General features: G+C 42.6%; 1 protein-coding gene across 1 annotated transcript; it reads right to left on the bottom strand.

The window, feature by feature from the left end:
* Positions 1-1,412: 1,412 nt before the first annotated feature.
* rapgef5b (Rap guanine nucleotide exchange factor (GEF) 5b) lies at positions 1,413-21,433 on the bottom strand. Its single transcript, XM_080500915.1, has 18 exons — positions 21,078-21,433; positions 16,297-16,436; positions 15,488-15,588; positions 11,069-11,147; positions 10,720-10,864; positions 10,541-10,638; positions 8,047-8,077; positions 7,781-7,859; positions 6,908-7,057; positions 6,398-6,495; positions 5,595-5,717; positions 5,298-5,506; positions 4,986-5,076; positions 4,808-4,858; positions 4,423-4,510; positions 4,205-4,269; positions 4,067-4,121; positions 1,413-3,480 (listed from the first exon to the last, which is right to left on the bottom strand). Exons 1-18 carry the CDS (start codon positions 21,255-21,257, stop codon positions 3,362-3,364), a joined length of 1,902 nt encoding a protein of 633 aa, XP_080357041.1. The 5' UTR covers positions 21,258-21,433; the 3' UTR covers positions 1,413-3,361.
* Positions 21,434-22,577: the final 1,144 nt, after the last annotated feature.

Raw genomic sequence — 22,577 nt, 5'->3', positions numbered from 1 at the left:
ATTCGATGCATTGTGTCGCGCAGGGGAAATGAAGAAGCAGTCTTCCTGTACTTTCTCTTCATCTGCCTTCTCTTCCTCTCATTAGTGTGACACAGCAGCTAGCCAGTCATTTGGTGACAGGGAAATGATACAGTGCCGGCGAGCGTTTGGGAGGAAATTTCAGGGTACGGGGCCTGGCTCAGCGGGGGTCGTGACACAGATAGTCATGTGAAAAGGCCAAGCAGGACACCTGGTTAAAGTCAGAGAGGGCATCGGGGTCACACCTCCGCTACTTTCCACTGAGAGAGGACATCGTGTCTTTGCATAAAAAGCTCTGAAAACATGCACAGAGAAGTATAACCGAGGAAAAAGGGAGGAATATCATTTCTGCACAGTGTTATGTTCATATTCCAAAAAACAAAGAGCTTTGATTAAAGACAAACCCACCAGGGGGCGCCATTGTAGGCCGTAGTAGAGCAACCCTTCCATTTGACATTTATTTCGTGAAGTAAAGGCCATGTAAACAATATATGCTGAAAAATAATTCTGTACCGTGTTTAGTGTCATAGCATCACTCCAGCATTATAGTTGTAGTTTATATAATAAAGACTAAAATACTTTTTCCACAAAGCAATGTGTCATAACTGAATGTTTTTCAGAATGTTGTAAACGTCTCCCCAGCCAGTCCCAACAAGGAACAGGACATTGAGCTTCAAACGTGTTGCTTGTGTTTGACATAATATTCTATGAGTTTGTGGACAGTTCGCATCTCTTTTGGGTCATTTTCTTACACATTAAGCCCGGGGTGTCAAACATAAGGCCCGTGGGCCAAAACTTGCCTGCCAGAGACTTCAAACTGGCCAAACCACTAAATGGTAAACATTTCAAAGAAAGCTTTTTTTTTTTTTTGGTAGTAATTTTTAGCTTTTTGCAAAAATATAGACATTTTCATGCCGTAGCCTCAGTCCCACAACAAAGGAAAAACTTAACATTTCAAATATAAAGATTATTTTTACACTATTTTACCAGCGTGACCCCTTCAAGATGAAATTGCACCGTATGTGGCATCTGAACTAAGATGTGTTTGACACCCCTTTATTAAGTTTTCCATCTCTGCTCATTCAGGTCACATTTTGCTTTGAAGATTTATTTATCGTCTGCTTTGGGATTTTATTTTTTTTGTGTTGATTTTACCCAAAACTGCACATTTCATGAGAAACTTTGTGGCAAATTGTGACTGCAGTGACTGTAGCACATTGAAAACTTTTAAATATATTATGAAGAAAGGATGCATCTGTACATCTTTATCAACACACACACACACACACACACACACACACACACACACACACACACACACACACACACACACACACACACACACACACACACACACACACACAATAACATCAATGTGTCAGTAACTTGTGAACGCTGATGAAAAATATTTTTATTGCATGCACAGTTGACACTGTGGTCAGTCCATGGTTTAACACGTCATGCAGACCAGTGGTAACGGTGCGTACAAAAAAACATTCAACACAACTTTTGAGAGGGTGAAAGGCAAATAAATAATTCTAAAATAAATAAATATCCATTTCCAGAATCTCAACATATATACACAGTATAAATAGGAGCAACTCTACACAGTTGATGGAACGAGCCATTCGAAATAAGATACTGCATTTGTGGTGACTGTAAGCTCTAAAATCAGAACTATACACATGAAAAGTAAAGAAAATAATGTACATTTCCATTTACAAGACCTCGTGATGCCTTCTTCCTCTGTTGGCCTGATACACAGAGTGAGTTTTGACCTAAAGGAGAATAAATACTGCATCCTCTAAGACCACACACTACAAAACTGAACACAGCAGTGTAACTACTCACTGCACATGAGCAGATGGCTTTTATTCTTCTTCTCTCACTTTTTGTACGTCATCCAGAAGGTGCTGGAATATTGAAGTTATCTATTGCTCTAATTATAGGGAAAGTTGAAGCCAATACAGTATATTTATTATCACATTTCCTAGACTTGTGGCTCTCAATCTTTTTCTTTTGTTTGTTTTTTTCCAATGGAGCTTATACTGCCTCTGACAAAGGCAACCAATGTGTTATTTGAAATGTTAATGTCTGTTACTGTAACTCTTCATTCAACTGATTGTCCACTGCTTTCCTCCATGGAGACGCTTTAGCCTTGCTTCATAAAAAGATGAGCTGTTCACACTGTTTTCACGGTATTCAGCTCCAACATATGTATTTATATCTCACATGTCTGTAAACTACAGCACACCAGATGTTTTTTTCTCTAGCTCTGCACTAATACAACATGGAGTAAAGCATCATTTAGTACACTGCGATCAATGGGGAAAAGAACAAAAAGATGTACGATGTTTTTCTATCGTGGAAAAATAATTTATGGAAATATTCTACAATCACTTTGATGAATTATTTCACTTGGTAAGACATCGGTTTGTTGTGCATCGACTGGACCGATTCACTTGAGACACTTTTTCGGCAAAAGACAACAGTTTGGTGGTGTTGAGATATTCTTTGGTCAGATCTGATGACACAACCTCTGCAGATAGATATCTTAATATCTTAAGATAAAAAAGATAAATCAGACCTGGTGCATGGGCAGGTTTTGAGAAGGTTCACCACAACGCAAAAGCCATGACACAAAAACACAAGTATACCAAGGAATTTGTGTCGACATGGGGGTTATCACAAATATGTTGTTAAAGGTGCAGTTGACGCATTTTTTTTTTTTTAATTCAGCAGCAGAAACAATCCTTCTCCTCCCTGGTTTATTATCAAAACTGCCTTTCCCCCCCCTCCAGGTTCAGTTGTGGCTTTTATAGTTGCTTTGTCTGCTTTTAGCATTTGTGTTGCATTTTTATTGTGGCTTTTTAAATAGGTGACCCTCCTGTGCCACTGTAAAAACGATTATGACTGAGACGGATACGTTTGCTTCTCCTAAATGAAAGCACTCTTATCTGCTCACCATATTGTGGCCTGCTGGACTGACTGCAGGGTGTAGCTGCTGCCCTCAGATCAGTTCCTATACGTTCTAACTTCTACCATCTGCTGGACAGGAAAAGAACAACAACAGCAGATGGCAGAAGTTAGAACGTATAGCAGCACGTTTGGTTCTGCTTTCACTCACGCTGTTTTGGGCCTTTTCTAACATTCATGCATTCAAACCACAGAGGCGCCTCTTTTTGCTGCTTTTGTTGACAAGTCTCCTGATTAGATGGCTCCCCCTGGTGGTGGGACAGGGCCGTGCAGCTTTCCTGTGGGTCCTGAGAGATAGATGACACAGCAGCAGGGTGTTTTTTCCTTGGCGGTCCAACAGAGAGGGAAGAACAGGGCGAGCCGCTCTCTAAGCCCGAGGCTCCAGCCGGTGTGACAGGTCAAACCACGTCTGCTGATTGTCAATAATATGCAGATAGTCGATGTAGGCTCGCACTTCTGAGCTGCTCTTCTGGCTGATTGTGTTTCCTGGAAGAGAAAATCAATTTGATACTAAACTAGGACAAACGTGTCACAAAAACTTGTCTGTTTGATTAATGACGGGGTAAAGAATCATATTGAAAGCCCAATTAGGTAAATAATAAAGGGTGAATTGAAAACACTGAGTCAAATGCAAGTAATATTGTCGTTACTTATCTTGTTCATTTACCCACTGTGACATGTGGAAGTTCCCACAGGACATTTTTTAGCAACTAAGCAGTTATTACCTTGTTGAATTTCTCTTTGATTATTTCTGTGTTTATATATTATATAACAGTTAAATATTGATGTTAAAGGTAATCCACCATCAACAGCAGATATATTATTTTAACAATGGTTGACATCCACATCTGCCTGGATTAACTCGATATATGTATTGGTATGTGTGTTTGTGTATGTGTGATATAATGTGCTTTTTTCTTTTTTCTTTTACATAATTAGTTAATTTCAATATGGACAACACAAAGCTTCATCAGTTCCTAAAATACTTTTATACATCAGATTATGGCCAAATTATAAAAACCATTGGCTATCATGTGGTTTAAAAAGGGAAATCGGGGAAATAAACACTGACCCATGTAATCGTTCTGACACTGTCGGATGAGCCGAGCCATATCCGCTATCATGTGCTGGAGAAACAAGAATAACACAACATTTCAGTCAGCTCGCGCCTGTGCAGTAACATAGTTGTGCTGCAACAACACAAACTTACCAGCTTTTGAAAATTGACCAGGTTGTCGTGAAACGTCTTGTTCCCTTCATGGATGAATGTAATATCTAAAAGAGGACGACATGTTAGCCTTCATCGGCGGGTGCCAGAGGTAAAAGGTCGCGTCGTTTTCTGCGAGTGAAATCCACCCGATAGAGACATCTCGCAACAGTCTTCGCTCCGAGCTGTGCGGCCTACAAGTGACAGAATAATGAGCGCACCTTTCAGCAGCAGAGGAAGAAAGGGAATCTTTGGAGCCTTCATCTTCCTGAAGGAGTCCCTGTAGGCCTTGTGGTTCAGCGACGGATCCTGTGAAGACATTCTCAGAATGAATGAGTGTAATCCTCTTGGGGGTGAACGAGTGTGCCTGTGCATGCTTGCTTTGTTTGAGCTGAATTATGACACCATTAGAGAGTAATGATCGTCTCAAACCCCCAATGTGTTTTTGTTTCCCTGGTTTCCAGATGAATAACATCTATTTGGTTCAGCCATTCATGCCGTTGTTCATATTTCCTGTTATCTTTGTGGATTAATGTCAGTCTTTACTGTTTTTATTCTTACTTCGTGTGAACGGGTTACACAACGTTGTTTATTAAGTGCACTTACTGTTAGTGTCTCCAGCTCCGAAAACAGCTTTTTGAATTTCCCTGGAATTTTCTGCAGGGACAGTGAAAGGATTTTATTTTATATAATTTTTTCCCCCTGAAACTCTATAGAGATGTAAAAGTGGCACAGACGAAAAGCAATTTCTCTAAAATACAAACAAAGAAGAAAATCCTCCTACCTCCCACGTCTGGCTGAGGCGGCTCACAGCTGCAGTGTTCAGGCCCATTATTATTGCAAAGAAGCAGTTGAGGTTCCTCTGTGCTTTACAACTATAAAAGATCAATGGAGCGCACATTGCGGTTACTTGCACAGACGCAGCACTTCATTGATTTGCCACTGGAGGGGGCAGCCCTCCCATGCAAGCCTGGCCTGAGAGGTTGACCCGTCAGTGTGAGGAGTCAGAGTGTGCACGTGTGATGACAAACATCTGTTATGACTGTGGAGTGGGGGGGGGGGGGGGGGGGGGGGGGGGGGGGGGGTGAGTACTGACTGGGCTGCAATCTTGATGAACTTCTTGATGAGCTGGACTCGTTTGCAGAGCGTTGGGCAGAGCAGCACCTCGGTCGTCACCCAGAGCTGGACGTCATTGCAGCGCTGCAGCAGCATCTCCAGCGCCATGGTGTTGCTGCTGCTGCTGCTGCTGCTGCTGCTGCTGCTGCTGCTGTTGTGGCGGTTGAAGGTGAAGTAGACCAGCTCTTGCTGTCAAAGCACAACATGCGTGATTGAAATTGACCGATTCTCGCCGACACGCCGTCTTATGCATGAGCTTCCTCGGTGTGAGACGAACCTCGTGCATCGAGTCAAAAAGTGTCTGGTCAAAGTCGGTGAGAGCAACAGCCACGTCCCACGTGTTCAAGCTCAGCATGCGGACCGTTGTCTGTTGCAGCTCTGAGTTGTCAGTGAATGGATTCTGCAGAGGGAAAAATACACAAGCAAAAAAAAAAAAAAAGGATGGTTAAAGATTGACAATTCCTGTATTTAAAGGGCCTTATGTGAAATTGAGGGTCACGCCTTAGTTGTACATTGGGAGGCAGTGTTGAGACACTTCAGCACCAGTCTGTCCTTTGCATGGCTTATAGAGTTTTTGTTCTTTAGCTTTTCTTTTTGGTTGGTTGTTGCAGTCTATTACAGACTAAATAGGAAAGCACATCAGCCATTATTGTTAAAAAAAAAAAAAAAAAACTTTCTCCTGCTACTTCTTGGAGTGACTAAATACATGATCTTGTCGTGCAACTGTGAGATTCAACTGGTTGGCTAAGCTTGGAAAACCTGTTTTGAGATTATATTGTCACTGTTGCATTTTCTTATCCAGCTGATTATTTAATTTCCAATCCTGTAATATCACATCGTATCTCAGGATCTTGTGGTAAATAATTCTATCAATCCTCTTGCCTTCACACATGAAGCAGGAGATGATACTGCAGATGTTGAAGCAGAAAATAACAGTAAATTGCTAAAACACTGAAGAATATTGTCTCACTGCCGCCACCCAGTGTACAAGAATTGTATTACTTCGAAATATATTGTCTTTTTCTCCACAAGAGCAAACGTGTGTTTATGTCAAACAGCAAATTCCAATTATCTTCCCACCAGGACTTCTCCGAGGTCCTTCTTGCATACGTGCAGCCTCCCCACAGGCCGTAAAGAATTGGAGAAAACTCTGTCCTGAGGCTGCAGGAGGAGTCTACCTACAGAGATGAAAACATATCACAAAACAGCAGAATGCCATTAAAAACCTGTCGGGGCGGCGTGCGAGCAGCTATCAGTGGTCACAGATAAGAGCTCCACTCTGAGGGAGCCAGTCACTACAGACACTGATAACAGATACTGACTTCGTACACCACAGCCTTTGAACAGGGGAGACATTTCAACCCGTTATGTTGATTGTAATCTCATATCTTATTATCAATCCAAGCATCGGACTGGGACTGTCATTGTCACGGTTATACTGTATATACTGTGTTTCTCGGTGCACGCAGTGCCTCATTTATTGTTAAACGCCATCAGAAGACAAATAGCCTGTGTTAGTTGTGGTAGCAGAAACTGGACCACATCTGTTGTGTTTGCAGCTCGAGTTGGTTTGTGTGAAATGCTCCTTACCTCCAGGATAAGTGATGGCCACAAGTACCAGTTCCCCGTGGGGGACATCCATCCTCTCGGCTATCGCTTGCACCAGTTCCTGGGCCACGACCCCTGAATGGGCCCTCATACTCAGGTAGGAGTCCATGGTGATGTACACGTGACACAGCACTGGCAACGAGAAAAATGAATGTTCAGTAAAGGATGACTCAAAGCTGTAGCCTACTTCAGCATAAGTTGACCTACACAAGGGGCCTCTGCTGCTATTATTCTACAGATACACAGCGATTCAGGACTAAAACCCAGAACTTTTATTATTCACAAAACTCAGAAGTAAGCTCTAAAACCATGTATTCAGGAGAAAGGAAAACAACAGGGGAACTTGCAGTACTTCCAACGTGTATATTTCATGAAAGGGAGGAAATGTGACCAATATGTGGAAACATTTGCACACACAGGAGCGATAACTTTGAATGAATGTTGCGTTTTCGATCCGCTCCGGACTGAATATCACCCCGACAGCAGCCTAACGTTAGCAGGTTTCATTTCCAAATGAGAACCAGCAAGACAATTAATAAAGAACCGGCAGAATCGAAAATGGAATCAGAATCATACAAATCTTCCATGGCTGAAGGGTGAAGAGTTTATGCAGGTTTTATTCCACACACTCAATCTCTGACATTTTAAGTAATAATAACCTTTAGTATTTTAAAAGCGCCACCTGATTCATATGAGACAAATCAAACTCATGAGTCATCTGCCAGGAACATGCATTTCCACACATCCCCTGTCTTTCCCTGGAAAGATTCCCATTGTTCTCCAGTTCAGACCAAACGTCTCCTTTCGGTGACTTTAGAACACGACGTGTGATGAGCGGAATGTAATACAGCTCACCTTCCTTGGTCTCCCTCTGCGTGCCTCTGGACTGGAGCCCGCTCTCCTTCAAGCTCAATTGGTGGAAAAGTGCTTTGCTCTATGAGAAAAGGGGAAATTGCGTGGGTTTTTGACACGCATTTGTGCTGCCTGAGAACATCGGCCGTTTGGGTACGACTGAACAATGTCTGTCGGGAGGAAATGGGACGACAATAGACTGAATGCCTGACATGCTGCCGAGGAGAAGCTGCTATGTTTGGTATTAATAAGATATTTTGTTTACTGACCTTTCGCTGAGGGGAATATTCATCCACAGTACTGTGAAGAAAAAGAAGAATTAAACATTCAGTGATTATCATGTGCCTAAACTGGCATGAAGACTGTGTAAAATGTTCTGCATGCTGTGGTAAAACTATTTCCCGGCAGCCTCAAGTCTATAATCAAGGTAAAGTGACCGTTTTTTTATATATTCATCAGTTGTGCTGAGTCCATTATTTAGGCTCGGTGTCAAGGAGAGATTAGAGTGGCTGTAGATTTTAGACCTTCCAATGTGATCCCTTCATTTAATCACCCTTTTCTCATCGGTTAGTTCTGGCTAGCATGATGGATAGCCGCGTGTCCATTATCATCCCTCAGCTTTTACTGGGCTCTGCATCACAATAGGCATGTTGGCACAGAGCCTGTCCTGGGGGATCCCCCCCACTCTCAGTGGCCGCCAGCAATCCAGCACTAATGAAAAACCTGATTCCTGCTGTCATGTCAGAACAGAGCTTGTGATCTAAAGTCGCTCCTCTGTGCCTCGGAAGGCAGAATGAAGTCGGTGAGTTAAAATGCTGCACAAACGGAGCTGTGCGCTCAAGCTCCCGGGATCATACGGGTGGAGCTTCCTTTTCTGCATGAAGGCCAGATGGAAGTTGATGGGAGGCTTCTTTCCATAATAAAAAAAATTTAATAAATAAAAAAATGACACCTTTTCACTCTGCAGCAGATTGCTCCAAAGCAGTCAACCTTGTCCTCCCCTGGGGTGGGACTGATTGTGAAAAGCTCATAAATAGTGGAGCATGTCAGTCAGTAACACCCACTCCCAGGTCCACTCCTCGGAAGGAGTGGCTGTTTGTGAGTTTCCCTCCCCGAAAATAAACATGAATAAAGCAGAGTCAGATAATAGTGGCAGAGTTAGGTTGAATTATTTGCTCTCATTTCCACTGGTTGAAACATCCTCAGGGGGAAAGACTCTGATGGGAGGTTGGGGGTGGGGGGGGTGGGGGGGGGGGGGGGGGGGGGTGTGGCATTGTGTCTGGTGGCTCAGCACTGCTGAGGCTTTAACAACTAAAAGAAGAAATTCAGTTAAATCAACTGATGCCAGAAGATGACGGGATCATTTCCGGCTGGCTGGCTTGCTAAATAAATATATTATTTATAGATGTATTTTCATTTTAAACAGAGATATTGAATTAGATCAGATATGTACAAAAACAGATGAAAGTGTGAGTATATGAGTGTGAATAAGTGCATTGGCAGAGGATGCTGCAGCTTATGCTCAGAAGCTCAATAATTCTGATTTGATTTGAACAAAAAAAAAAATGTGTATATGCATTAGAGTCTTTTTAGTATTTTGAATCAAATACGTGCATGAAAAAAGACATGTGCAATTAAAATGAGTTTTGACTCAGATTCAAAAACTTATTTCCTATCATCATTTACATCACAAGACGTGTCCCAGAAATTTTATTTTATCGTTGAGTAACAGTCACTGACTGGATTACATACAAAAAGTATATTTTAATAGATTGTTGTAATAGTGCTGCTTTCATACAAGTTTATTTTTGAATTATGCAACGTTGGAAACAAACATGCATTTCAATGAGCAGCAGAGCTGTTTAAAGAGTGGAGTTCAAGGAAATGTGATCTCATGTGGAAGAACCATACACAGCTATGAAAAACTGGAATGACCTCCCAATGGTCATCTGCCTGCTCACACACTGCTGCCAAGTTAACCTACGTTGGTTGCGGAAAGTCTGCTGCTGATCAAAATACAACCGTAGTAAAGGGAAAAAGAACTTATTCTAAAGCATCGTAATCTACAAAACACACATTTCCTTACATATTGTGTTCAGTTGAAATAAAAATCAGTTTGATTGTTGACGTGTGTACCGTACATACACGAATATGTATTCTCTTTGTATTTCTACATTGTCTTTTATTATTTGCTTACAGGCGTGCAAAGCATGCGTGCAGCCGTCAGCACTGTATGTCCCCTGCGTGTCTTATCATGCAGAACTGGAGACACCAACACCATATTTTGTATTCACATTAGGAAGTGTGTTGCGTAATGACTTAACGATGCCTCGTCTGTGGCAATACTGATGTGTTTTATGTGTTTGGCACCTCTCATAGTCAGCTGGCCTGAAATAGAGTCTTGTAAACAAGTGGTGACGCAGCAAATGGCATGTGCTTGTTCTTGTTTAATATTTGAAATCCTGTGTTGACCACAGAGGGTCAACCACTTCTGACACTTGCCATTCGCTCTCCGAACCATTGTGTTTGCCCAGTTTGGGTGAATACAGATAAAGAGCTCAGTGAGCTTCATATTTTTGGGACGGAACTCTCCAGAACACTGCGATGTCCTTTAATTTTCTGAATGGTTTCATTGAGGGAGAGCTAAAGAAAGACAGCGAGCAGAGAAGAAGGTCTTCCTTTGTGTTCTGACACCATTCAGTAGAGCCTCTGCTTCCATTCGGACCTCCAGTCGTTCTCCCTGCTCAGATTTGAAGTACTCACTGTCTGCGATGCAGCTGGTACACCCTCTGCAGTTCCACCACGTCCTTCTCCAGGGCCGGGTGCTCGTAAACATCGTCCAACACGTAGCGGTACAGCGTCTGGAAGGAAATGTCAGTATTTCAAGCTCACCCTCACGCCCAGGTCCGCCACCCTTTTCCCGTGTGCGCCTCGTTTCCTACCTTCAGGAAGACTTTGACGTGCTCGTCTTCCCTCAGGAAGTCTCTGCACAGAGACATCCACTGCGACACCAGGTGCAGCAGCTTCTGCTTCCTCTCCACAGTCTCCTTCTGCTCCTCTTTCCCCCTCTGTCTCTTGGTGCAATAGGTGGGATTCAGTTAAGGCTTCAGCGCAGACCAGCATGTTTGCTGATATCAAATAAAGCTCACAATCCAACATGAGAACTGGGAAACAAAAAAAAAAAGGCTGCTGGAGGAGCACAGTAAAGTGGAGCCACACAGAGTGAAGATGTGTTTTCATATATAAGGCATCTATTTATATCAGTAGAATTATGAGCGAAAGGAAGGATATTGTCCCAGCAGAGCTTGACATAAATCACTGGTCGACATGAATACTGGGTAGGTGAGCAGAAAGTCATCCAGGAGTGTATCTGCAAAAGACAAAACAGTCAATTCTTCAAGTGATTTCACCACTATATCAAACTTGAGGAGAGAAATTAAGAAAGAAGCTGCACTTAGAGCACGCAGAACTCATTAGATCCATGCTGGAGGGCAGGTGGACGAGTGACCTTGACAAATGGTATGATGGATGTCTACTGAGCCCCACATATTGTATGGTGCTCCAGTTTTGTTTTTTTTCCCCCACTTTAATAATAGGAGCTAATTTGTTACTGTCAAAATGTCTGTTAACAAGCATTAAGCAGAGCCAAACACAACAGTAGGTAACGATTTGTGCTGGACAAAAACAAAAAGTGGAATTTTCACTTCCATTTTTTTTTCCCTTTCACCCAGTAGGTTGAGACGAGCCTTTGCTGGCATTATCTTCATACTCACACGTTGGCCAACGCGGGCTGTATCAGTGGAGATAAGCCAATAATGTTAATGTGTCAGTTGCTTCACGGTGACCTCTGATGAAGTCTGTGTTTTCATTGGTATTATCTCGCTCACACAAAAGCAATCTGATATTGCTTCGCCATCTTCCTAATGTGTTTACAGGCCCACACTTTTTCCTCTTCCAAGGTTACACACAGAAAAAAATTTTTTCTGTAAAATGGAGCTTAAAATCGAGTGCAAACATGGTCTATCATCACTTCATATTTGTTTTTGTACCTCATGGATTCTTAAAGAATGAGCTATAGGAATTAGCCCAACACATTTTCCTTTCTTCGTCCTTTCACAGAATATCATATTTAAAATAAAATTTCATACTGACATTTAAGGAATATTCAGAGAAGTCACCAACGGAAATCTTCGAATGGTGTAACGACACAAGGACGGACAGTGACTCTCAGACATAATGCCCAGACACAAGCGGAAAGCTTTATAAATCCTATTACGTCCAGCCTCCACTCAAGCCTTCTGTATGTGTGCTTCACACCCCGCAATTGTAAATTCTTCCTTTTTAATTTCACACTGGCTTCCCAAGGCCTTTGTGTGCGTTCTGGTCCACGGGACTCCCCGACATCATTATGTTAATCCCTGCACAGCAGCTGGGGATACATCACTCACTCCTTATGAGACGTCACACATTGTACAGTCGCGTCTCCGGTGCTGAATGAGTTTGACTTCCCCCAAACAAAAACACAACAGGAGAGGTCACGTCACACTGTATCTACCTGCACACTGCTCGCTCACAATGCTGTGTATCTGCAATCCTTTCTCTGAGCTATCGGAAGCATTTTCTCACAAGTAACAGCTTGCATACGGGCTCTACAGTTTTTTTGAAGTTGAAAAACAGAATAAATATTTAATTTTTAGGACCTAAAGTTTTTTTTACTTGCAAGGCAGCAAAAAAAAAGTTGTCCTGCAGGATAAAGAAGGAAAAAAAACTGGTTTCCTTCATAACCACACACACATTTGTGCACAGTGTCAAGAGATAAAAGAAAGATCAAACAGATTGAATCATTCTCACGTTTTAAATGGAAATATTTAATTGTTTTTTCTGCACTTTATGTTCATAAAATTATCAATATAATTGAGTTGTGAACTGCTTTGTTTGGACTAACAAAAATTATTTTAAGTAGCGGAATCACGATTCGAATGAGGCAAAAATGCAGAATACAGTTAAAAAAGCTTTCCTGTCAACATTTGTCAATAACATCATTTTAGCTATGGCGCCGACACAGCATCTCAGAAATGTATTGTTATAAAACGGAACATGTGACACACAATGTATCTAATATATCTGACGATTAACCCAAAAATGTCAAAGAAGCCTAAAAATTACAAAATAAAAGTGCTTTGTTTAAAGAGATAAAAGAAGTTACTGTCTATAAAAAAAATGAAGGACCTCACATTTAGAATCCCACTGCCTCAATAAGCGTCTATACATTGTGCAGCAAACTTTTACAAGTGACTTGGTGAGTCACGTTGTTTCCGTGCGTCATTCCCACAGCCTGATCATTTTCACTCTTTTATTTGTTGAGAATGTGGAGCTGTTTTAGATTTTGTCCAGATCTCAGGCTTGTCCTTCAGTGTTATTTTGGGCTGTTTGCTATTCGAGGTGCAAATGCCAGATGTTTATGTTGAGCTAGATGTGTGATAAGTCTGTGAAAGAGCCAGAGTGGTTTGGAAAGTCAGATTATTCAGAAGGCCTTGTTCATATTGAGTGTGTGTGTGTGTGTGTGTGTGTGTGTGTGTGTGTGTGTGTGTGTGTGTGTGTGTGTGTGTGTGTGTGTGTGTGTGTGTGAGTGTGTGAGTGTGTGTGTGTGTGTGTGTGTGTGTGTGTGTGTGTGTGTGTGTGTGTGTGTGTGTGTGTGTGTGTGTGTGTGTGTGTGTGTGTGTGTGTGTCAGCTGCAGGTGTGTAATGCACGTTGCCTGCTTCCTCAGTGAATTCAGCTACCAGCTGCGAATGATGTAAGGCAGTATCAAAGAAGTCTATGTCTTCTTTTTAATACTTAAAAACACGTAAGTCTCCTTCCAGGCATGGCGAGCGAAACAATATTTTCATTTAGAGAGGAATTATAGAATTTTTTCATCACTCCAACCTGCCAATCAAGCCGCCACCGAAGCAGCCTTTGAAACAGATGTGATAAAGTGTCTCTTACTTGCTCAATAACCACAAGAAGTCATCATCCTGGCTTCTCGAAGAGCTGGAATATGTTGATATTCACCACAAATGAGCATCAACATCCCTCCACATGGTGCAGCGCTAAAAGCGCTGGAAAATCCTCACATTAGGAACACAAATGTTCCATTACTTGTTTTTTTTTTGTTTTTTTCCCCAGTGCTGTCAGTGTGCACTGCGATCTGTGCAGAGCATGAATCAATAGCTTTAGTCAGAGACTGGGAACAGGAACGAGTTGCAATACTGAACACTTGTGAGCGCCACTGGCATGCCAGACATATACATACTCTGCACAGCCGACTGCAGTGGTTCATGATTGCTTTAAGTCAAACACGCCCGTGGTGTTTTCAGAAAAGTGCCATCTCTTGCAGAAAGACCGAAAGCCCCTCTGCATTCTTAATGTTGTATTCTGGCAAATATGGAAGTCAATGCAGCCTTAATGAGACAAATTTAGGTTTTTATGTTGCAGCATCTAAGTTGTTAATGCATTAAGGCATGCAAGAGGCATTCTTGAAATACAGACCAAACTTCCACTTCCTGGATTTTTGGACATTTTTTTGTATGAAATCGAGGATCATATAATATCATGCTTCTGCAGAACTGAACCTCCAAGGACGTGTTCGGTAGCAGAACCACAGTGTGCAGCTCTGCATTCACACAGGGACTCAAGGCCAACAGGAGTGAGACAATTAAACATCACTGAGTGCAGATCAATTGCTGCTCAGGACTCTCCCACTTCTGGTCTCCAACTCTTTGACCCTGGGATGTCGTTCAACATCATGCCCTGGTCGTCAGCCCCATATGAACAATCAACTGCAGTGCACTTATTGTAGAATGCAGTTACAACTAACTAAGAAAATTAGCTAACTGCTTTAATGTGAATGCAGGAATAATGCAATATTTAAACTGCCTTACCCAGTATTCGACTCCCCTTTACTAAAATATATGACTCAACATAAAATATAACATTCTTGTGTATGTTAATCCACCATCTCACAACCCTGAGAGGACTTTTAGATCATTCCATTGACTTCTTCCTCGTTATGAATAATCGTCTGCCTCCATTCTAATGAAAAATCGCCTGCATCCTCCTGCCATGAAAGATAATCTACATCTCCTTTCATTCTTCGCTTGTTTCCGCTTTCGTGCCTCCTTGTTTCTTGCATCATTCCCATCCTCGCCTGACTGTGCTGCTGCTCTAAATCATCAATTCTCATAGTGGAATCTTCCTTCGCAGCTTCAGCAACGGAGGGTCTCCTCTGCCTTGGCAACAGTGTCACATTATCATGTACCTGCTGGCAAGAGAGGAACTCTGTTGATTTGTTGTTGCTGTGCGGCTGGACTTGCATGTCACGCAGTCCTTCACAGCCTCATTTTAAATTATTCGAGTGGCTTGTTTGTCTGTCGGATTCGTTTAAATGAAGGAGGTCAAACTTAGAAGCACTGTTGCCATCAGAGCGCATGACTAGCAGTGTAATACTGCCCAGAGGGGGCTGCTGTCCCAGCTCATCTGGAGAAGCGAGAGCAATGGGGAGGGGATGAAGAGAAAAGGAAAGTGAAGGCAGTTCTTTCACTTTTTCTTCCTCTCTTCTAACACAGTAAGATGTGAGTGAACAAAGTTATGTAATGTCAAAAACCCCACAAACTTATTGATATGTTGACAAACAAGATGAGGACGGAAGGCTATTACAGTGAATGACTGACCTGAATCGTTGCCCCGCGTCGTCCCCTGATCGTCATCCAGAGTCAAGTCATTCAGCAAGTGTTCCAGGATCTTCTCTGGAGTCCCTGACACGACCACGTACCTGTCGGACATAACAGAGTCAGTGGACGAGTCCTCCTCGATAGAGGACAGGGAGCGACTGCTGCTCCATTCCTCCTCGCCCTCCGTCCCCTCGTCATCTATGTAGCGGAAGTAGGGGACGTCAAAGGTGGGCATGGTCACCGGCTCTGCCCGGCTGGTGCTGTCGCCGCAGCTCTCCTCAGAGCCCTCCTCGTCCTCCTCGTCCTCCTCCTGCTCCACCAAGGCGGCGTGCAGCAGCCTGCCCTCCTTCCGCCGCAGGTTCGGGGGCTGCGCCTGAGATCCCATCCTTGCAGAGTCCCCGAGCCCACCAGACCGGCGGCGTTGCTCCGGTTATTGCTGCATGACCCCCTTTACCCACGCACCCATCAATCCATCCATCCACCTGCAGCCACCAAAGCCGGTAGTCCGCCGGTGACTGTCCCTTGGGCAGGCTGAAGTATGTTCACCTCCTGAATGACTTGAATGGAAAGGCTGCTGGCAGAGCTTGGCTTCACAGTCCCATACTCCTCCACTTACTGTGTGTACTCAATGTAGTCATATATGTGTAGGGAGTTGTGATGCATGCATGCCCGAGCGAAAGAGTGTGTGATCCGCAGAGACAGAGAAGGAGAATGATGAGAGGGAGAGTGCTGAGGGAGAGAAACAGATAGTGTAGAGAGGGCGGCAGGGAGGGAAACAGTGAAGGGAGGGGGCGAGTGGAGAGGCTTACCTCCCGTCCCTCGCCTCCTCCCTCCCTCCTCCCCTCGCAGAGGCAGCGAGGACTGGCAGCTGTGACGACGCTCTCTGGAGAACCAGCACATCGCGGCCCCTCTCTCGCAGACACAAGCGGACTGCCTCGTCACTCTGGGGCTGGAGGGAGAAAAGTGGGAGGGAGAAAATGAGGGAGGGAGAGTGTTATCACCAAGGAGATTCCCCTGTATTTTCTCCTGCTCGCGCAAATCGCCACTGATTTACATCATAATACTCCGTCAAAGCCGGCACTGTAAATGAAAGAGAATTTCCATATATCATTATTCAGTCCTTATCTGCCCAAACCCATTCAGGGATTAACATAAAAAGTCTCACACGTTTTAATTACTGATTTATGTGTGGAGCCTATTAAATTATGGGTGGTGTCCAGAGGCGGTCTATTTTCAAGCTGTCAAATGCTTAAAACCTCAAACTTCAATTTACATGGGAAGACGCTGTCTCATACTACAATGAGAGAACAGTGAATAATGTGTCTACTAATATCTGTGTCACTTTATGTTTCTTTGTTACACAGTCATAACATCATCAAATCATTATGTTATGAACTAACACATTGTCTTCTAAATCCACATTAAAACAAAAGATTTAACATCACAGGACTGTTTTGCATACGAGAGTATGATGGATTCCTTTTGCATATGGTTGCTTAGTATCATCCATTTTTGTTTTAAGCACAAGCTGAATTTCTTCCCAAGTCTGCATTTAAACAAAGAGCGTTCTTGCATTATTTTCATAGCATGAAAGCAGCTGCTACTCTTTGACAGTGGAGGGTCTGGATCAGAGATATTGGTCTTAATGAGGAGTTGACTGTATCCTGCACGCTCATGCATCCTGCACCAGTTACCCCCCCGGTCACCCCTCCTCCTCTGCTCAGCCATCAGTCAATGCAACACAAGCCTCTGTTCATGCAATTAGCCGGACAGACAGGCTGGAAGTGGTTGCAGTTTGCCGCCCTAATTGCCTTTTGCAGGGAAGCATCCAGGACCCTTCAGTTCGGCATGACTTCCTGGCACATTAACAGTTAACAATGATCCGTTGGACACATGAAGATAAACAGACAAACTATGATGAATTTACACAGCATGCAAACACTCATGAACCGCTCCACTTTCGCATCAATAATCCGGCAGTGAAGCAGTTAATTTTACAAAGACAGCAGAGACATTTCCAACCTTTTAGAAAAGACAATCAGTGATAAAGTTTACTGGCAGTCCCTTCAGCGATGTGATTATTGGTCCATTAAAATCTGTGTCTCAATAACGAGCCAAACACATAAACAAATAACAAAGGTCTATAAGGAGTGTGTAACATCCTGTCGCCTGACGTGGAGCATCACGCTTTCGGGCATGACGAAAAGAAAAGAATAGGAAAATTCCCTCGAAGGGAAGGCTGCACTGATTAGGTTCCTGGTTTTTGAGAAAAAACAACAGAGGTCATTCTAGCTTTATCAACACATGACAGGCACTGTGTACTTCCAGCTTCTTCATAATCATAAAACACAGTTTGTTGTCCCAGAAAAGCAAGATGAACTCCTGCCTATAATTAAAACAACGTCTCAGTGTATCACTTGTGGGTCAAACAGCAAACAAACCTTTCTTCACAATGAATTATTGATCATGGCTCAGCTGCAATGGGCTGCTGCTCCATGTGCACTGGGCTTTGTGGTTACCAGTGTCCCGATTAAAAAAAAACCCAAAAAAACAATCAGGCCCCTGGAGTGAATGATTTTAATGAGATAGAGCTCTGGGCCATTTCCACTCTGTCCTGGAGGTGACCTCAGCTCACGGTTACTGAAGGTGGAGTAAACATGACTTATCGGACCTCTGCTCAAAGTCATGTCCCGCCACGAACGCCACCATCTCTTCCTGGGCTGCAGATACATTCCGTGCGACTGCAGCCGGTCTGGTACGCACGGTATGGCGCACTTAAAGAGACCTGGAAGTCTTCAAACCCGACAGGTTGCAGAATTGTCCTAATTTCTCTCCTGCAACAGTGTCGTTTTCACAGAATGAGGAGGCGAGGCAGAAGAAGCTCTCTTGCTTAACACGATTATGTAAAGTTACACAAGAGGTTTCCTTCTTTACCATAATATTTAATGGGATGTGTGATATGGGAGTTGTAGTTAGATACACGGTCTAAAAAAAACCATACTTATTCCATCCCGCCACTACATTATTATTGTGTGGGCCATTGCTTTGCTGCCTCACTGCCCTGAACTGTCAAAGCATGGACTCCCCGAGACCACGACCATGTCAGCCAATAACGGCTTTTCTTTTCCTTCCTTGGGAACACTTTTGACAGATACTGACAGCTGGCGAATGGGAAAACTCTGCAAGGGCTTTTGGAAATGCTCTCCCTCAGTCATTTAGTCATTTTGAATCCCTCCCAACAAACCCTACACATTTAATCCATCCCAAATATCCTGAACCAGGGTTTGAATCCCTCCCCACAATCTGTCTGATCCTTTTCTCTCCTTCTATCCCCAAAAAACCGCAACCGGAAAGCTGAGTCTATATCTGCAGATAAAGATCCACCTCTGAATCCGATTCCGCAGGTTTCTTCCTACTAAACTGGAGGTTTGCTTTTTCCTTTCTACCATAACTTATGCTTCCTCATGTGGAATTATTGGGTTTTCCTCCATAAAAAAATGTCTTGAATTTAATTGAATTACAGTTTGTCAAACTTGTTCAAAATATTTATGTGTTTCCTGCTTCTAATCAACTCTGAGGATATATCAAGCCCATTGAGAGGTGCCTTGATAAAGACATGATCGGTGTTATCTATGCTCATAATAATGTGGTTAATGTTGCTCACGATATGAGCAAACGTCTCTCAATATCTAATTCTTGTCTTAACTGCCCCGAATGACTGAAAATGGTTAAATAAAAGGACAAGATATGCAGCCAGCACCACATAAGTCTGTCATGAATAACCTTTTAAGTATCACACAATCTCCTTTTCAGATTAAAGGAGATTGTATAACGTTCATGATGATCTCCCAGCATCCGGACAGCTCACACACTTCTGCAGACATGCAGCCTTCTGTATATTAAGCACGCCTGTTTCCACCAGGGATTTAACTGATTTCTGAGCTCTTTGATGTCTCAGCTTAGATATGTGTATGAGTCACATGTACCGCTGTATGTGCGCTGTGGCATCATTGGATTATTTTAAAAACCATTCTAAATGGTAAAACACTACCACATAATCTCACATAATATGTCTACATAAAGTATTAAATACAGGCTCAGCATATCTGGTCGTTATCACTGTGATTTTAAGTGATGTATACATGTGACCCCCCCCCCCCTTTTTTTTTCTTTTTTTTTTAAAACATGACAAACTTGGCACTATTCATGAAGGCACATTTGAATCACGTTGCATTAATATTTTATCACATGCAGGTCGGGGACATTGTGCAGGTGACAGATTGATACTGAATACTGATGCAGATAAGGAGGCCCGGCCCTGCGATGGAGGAAAGGTCAGCAGCTTGACGTACGGGAATCCACCCTGAAACATCACAATGTCTTGGCATGGTGGTCCGCCAGCTTGCGTCAACTCTTCCTACAATTGTTCGACTGTTCAGATTACAGCTGGCAGGAAAGGGAAGGGCGGAGCTGAGCCCAACACAAGGCGAGCCAATCCAAAGGCTGATGTGCAGCTAAATTGCAGGTGAGGTCATTTTTTTTTTTTTTTTAGGGCAGACTGAAGTAAATGTACAGTATCACTGGTTTTAGTTTAATCCTTGCAGATGCTGGTGGCACCTAAACAAGAAGCTGCCATATTGGTAATCTGTCGTTAAATACTACAAGCGTGGTACTTTTTGTAACGATGCACAAAGATATTTCGGCTAATATAATATATTTTGCATAGTTACTGTCACATCTTCAGTATATTTCTCTGCTCGCGTGTCTTTTCAAAAAAGTTATAACTATTTGCAGGTGTGGAAGTAAAATATTACAAATATAATTGTAATTAAGTAGAATTTGGGGTGTTTTGAATATCTTTGCAGCATTTGAGTATTTATTCCTAGTATTAGCTACATGCATTGTGCTTCACTACTTCTAAAAACCCAAGTCGTGCCCAAGTAGACCCATTTAAAACTTTTATAGAACGCTAAAACCATTTTTTGTAGCCAATAGGTTTATTCCTTTTGTGCTATTTGTGACTTGTTTGTCTCAGGAATGTGCTCTAAGACTCAATATTTGTTGCAAGTAAATTAAAATGCAATACTGACAGTTATACTGTGTTGAAAAAGTACTTTCAGATTAATTTGCACTCCTATTAAGTACAAATTCCTATGTTTTGTCACATTCAATTAGGGCAACTTTTTTCTGTCTGCACAGAATATAAACAAGGTTACTGCTCTTTCGAGATAACAGCAACATTCAAGACCTTAATAAAAACAGACTAAGAATGAACACCACTTTGATTAATGGAGCACTGCAGGGAGTGCACACAATGATGTGGCACAATAATTAAATAACAAAAGCCACATTGACTACCTGAATATTTAAGAGGAGTGCATGCTAATTAAGTCAGGATTCGTAATTGAATTAATCTGACTATCTGATCAGCACCCTGCTAATATTTGCACTTGTGACTGTTCAGTGAGACGTGAAAGGAACTGTAATATTTCACACTGCATCACTACAACAGTATACAAGTGAAGGCTTCACAGTAAAAACAAACAAACAGCAGCATCTAAAATCATCAGTCAGCATGCATGTATCTCACCCCACTTGTCCTCTCCGGGCCCTTGCTGTGGTTCTGCAGGAAGCGGCAGCCGTCCTTGGCCAGCCTCTGGACCATCTCCAGCCTGGACAGGTCCTCCTTGTCATGCAGGATGCACTTGGTACCCGGCTGCAGCGCCGGAGGCACAGAGAACATGTACCTGAGGCCACAGTCCCACGACATTGCCAGATAACTAATTACTGCCTTCAAACCGAGAAAAAAAAATAAACGCAAAAGGCGAGCTCAGGCAACTCTTTCTGTTCAAAAATAAATGTGGGGACAATGTTGTGTTTTCTGTCCCTCCTGAGTAAAATCCCAGTGGTTGAATGTTCTGCAGCAAAGAGCCACACAGAGAATCAACTTTATCAGTTTGGACTTCAGTTATCTGTGTGTGACTGGCTCCAGTGAAAGCGAATGACAGAGTTTCTCTCTGCCCTGTCTTTCTTTCTGCCCTTCTTGTCCCTTATAGCACAGCGGAGGGGAGGAGTGGGTTAGTTGGAAACACGGTGGGTTCAGGAAACATCTGGAGATCCAGACAGCCCCAAAAAGGAAGTTTCAAAATCTCCCGAAAGCGGGAGAGAGTCAGGGCTGGGCAGGGAACTTCACACTAGAAGGTCAAGCACTTAACAAGGGTGGAGATATGTGCAGGTTCAAGGGGGAAACAATACTTTACTATTACGTCTTCAGTCTGAAAGGGCCAGCAGAGTAAATGAATATTGCATAAAAACAATAAAGCTTGATGTAATCATAGAAAGTGCACTACCGTACGTGTAATCATTATTGCCAGCAGAAGATGAAAACACTCTGGAAGAAGGACAATAACTACTAACAGCCTTATTTTGTGATAAATGGCAATGGAGAAAGTAGCAAATCTTAGTTTGACATGTGTTTAATACCATATATGAAGAAGCTTCTGAAATCAGATGATGCCCTATGAGATTTGTTTTTGTGAGAATTATTAATTTTTTTGAGTAAATAATTGTCAAAAATTAACTTGCTTGTAATTTTGTTCTAATTGATATTATATGATGTTAGTCTCCAGTAAATCTAATTAATAAATAATAAATGAAGGAGCTACTGATTTGAGCTGCGGGGTTCAGCCCATCTATTCTTCATGACTGTGTAAGTTGCAGTGAAGCCTACTTTAAAGTACCCTGTGGAGTAAATTGGCTCTGTGGAGCTCATCAGTTGCTTATGGAAAAAACAGCGTGATCCTCCATGTATTGATCAAGGTAAAAACAAGGACATTAATTCCTCATATGAGCACTATATCCGTCATTTTGCCCCCTGTCAGCACTGTCATGCCTCACTGGCTTCTTGCAAAGCCACTGAATTGTGCTGCAGCTCCAAACTGCTGATGAAGCAAACTGCAGAATGAGAAAGGGTCCCCCGTCTCTTGGTGCTGTTTCTCTTTCATATGAGGTTAAATCCCACTATTTTCCATTTCTTCCTTTGGTTGTTCCTGATTAGGAAAATTACATACACACAGGATTTAGAATATGC

Source organism: Blennius ocellaris (genome assembly GCF_963422515.1).
Source record: "Blennius ocellaris genome assembly, chromosome: 8".
NCBI classification, from domain to species: domain Eukaryota; kingdom Metazoa; phylum Chordata; class Actinopteri; order Blenniiformes; family Blenniidae; genus Blennius; species Blennius ocellaris.
Note: the sequence above shows the minus strand (reverse complement) of the source record. Positions and strands in the feature narration are given on the sequence as shown.

What these genes read in the sequence shown, in the direction of transcription:
- rapgef5b (XM_080500915.1), bottom strand. Translation starts at nt 21,257, where the DNA reads ATGTCGTGGGACTGTGGCCTCAGGTACATGTTCTCTGTGCCTCCGGCG. An exon ending in TTTTTGACTCGATGCACGAG is followed by an intron (nt 5,507 to 5,594) that starts GTTCGTCTCACA and finishes GTGCTTTGACAG; the next exon opens with CAAGAGCTGGTCTACTTCAC. An exon ending in TTCATCAAGATTGCAGCCCA is followed by an intron (nt 5,077 to 5,297) that starts GTCAGTACTCAC and finishes GATCTTTTATAG; the next exon opens with TTGTAAAGCACAGAGGAACC.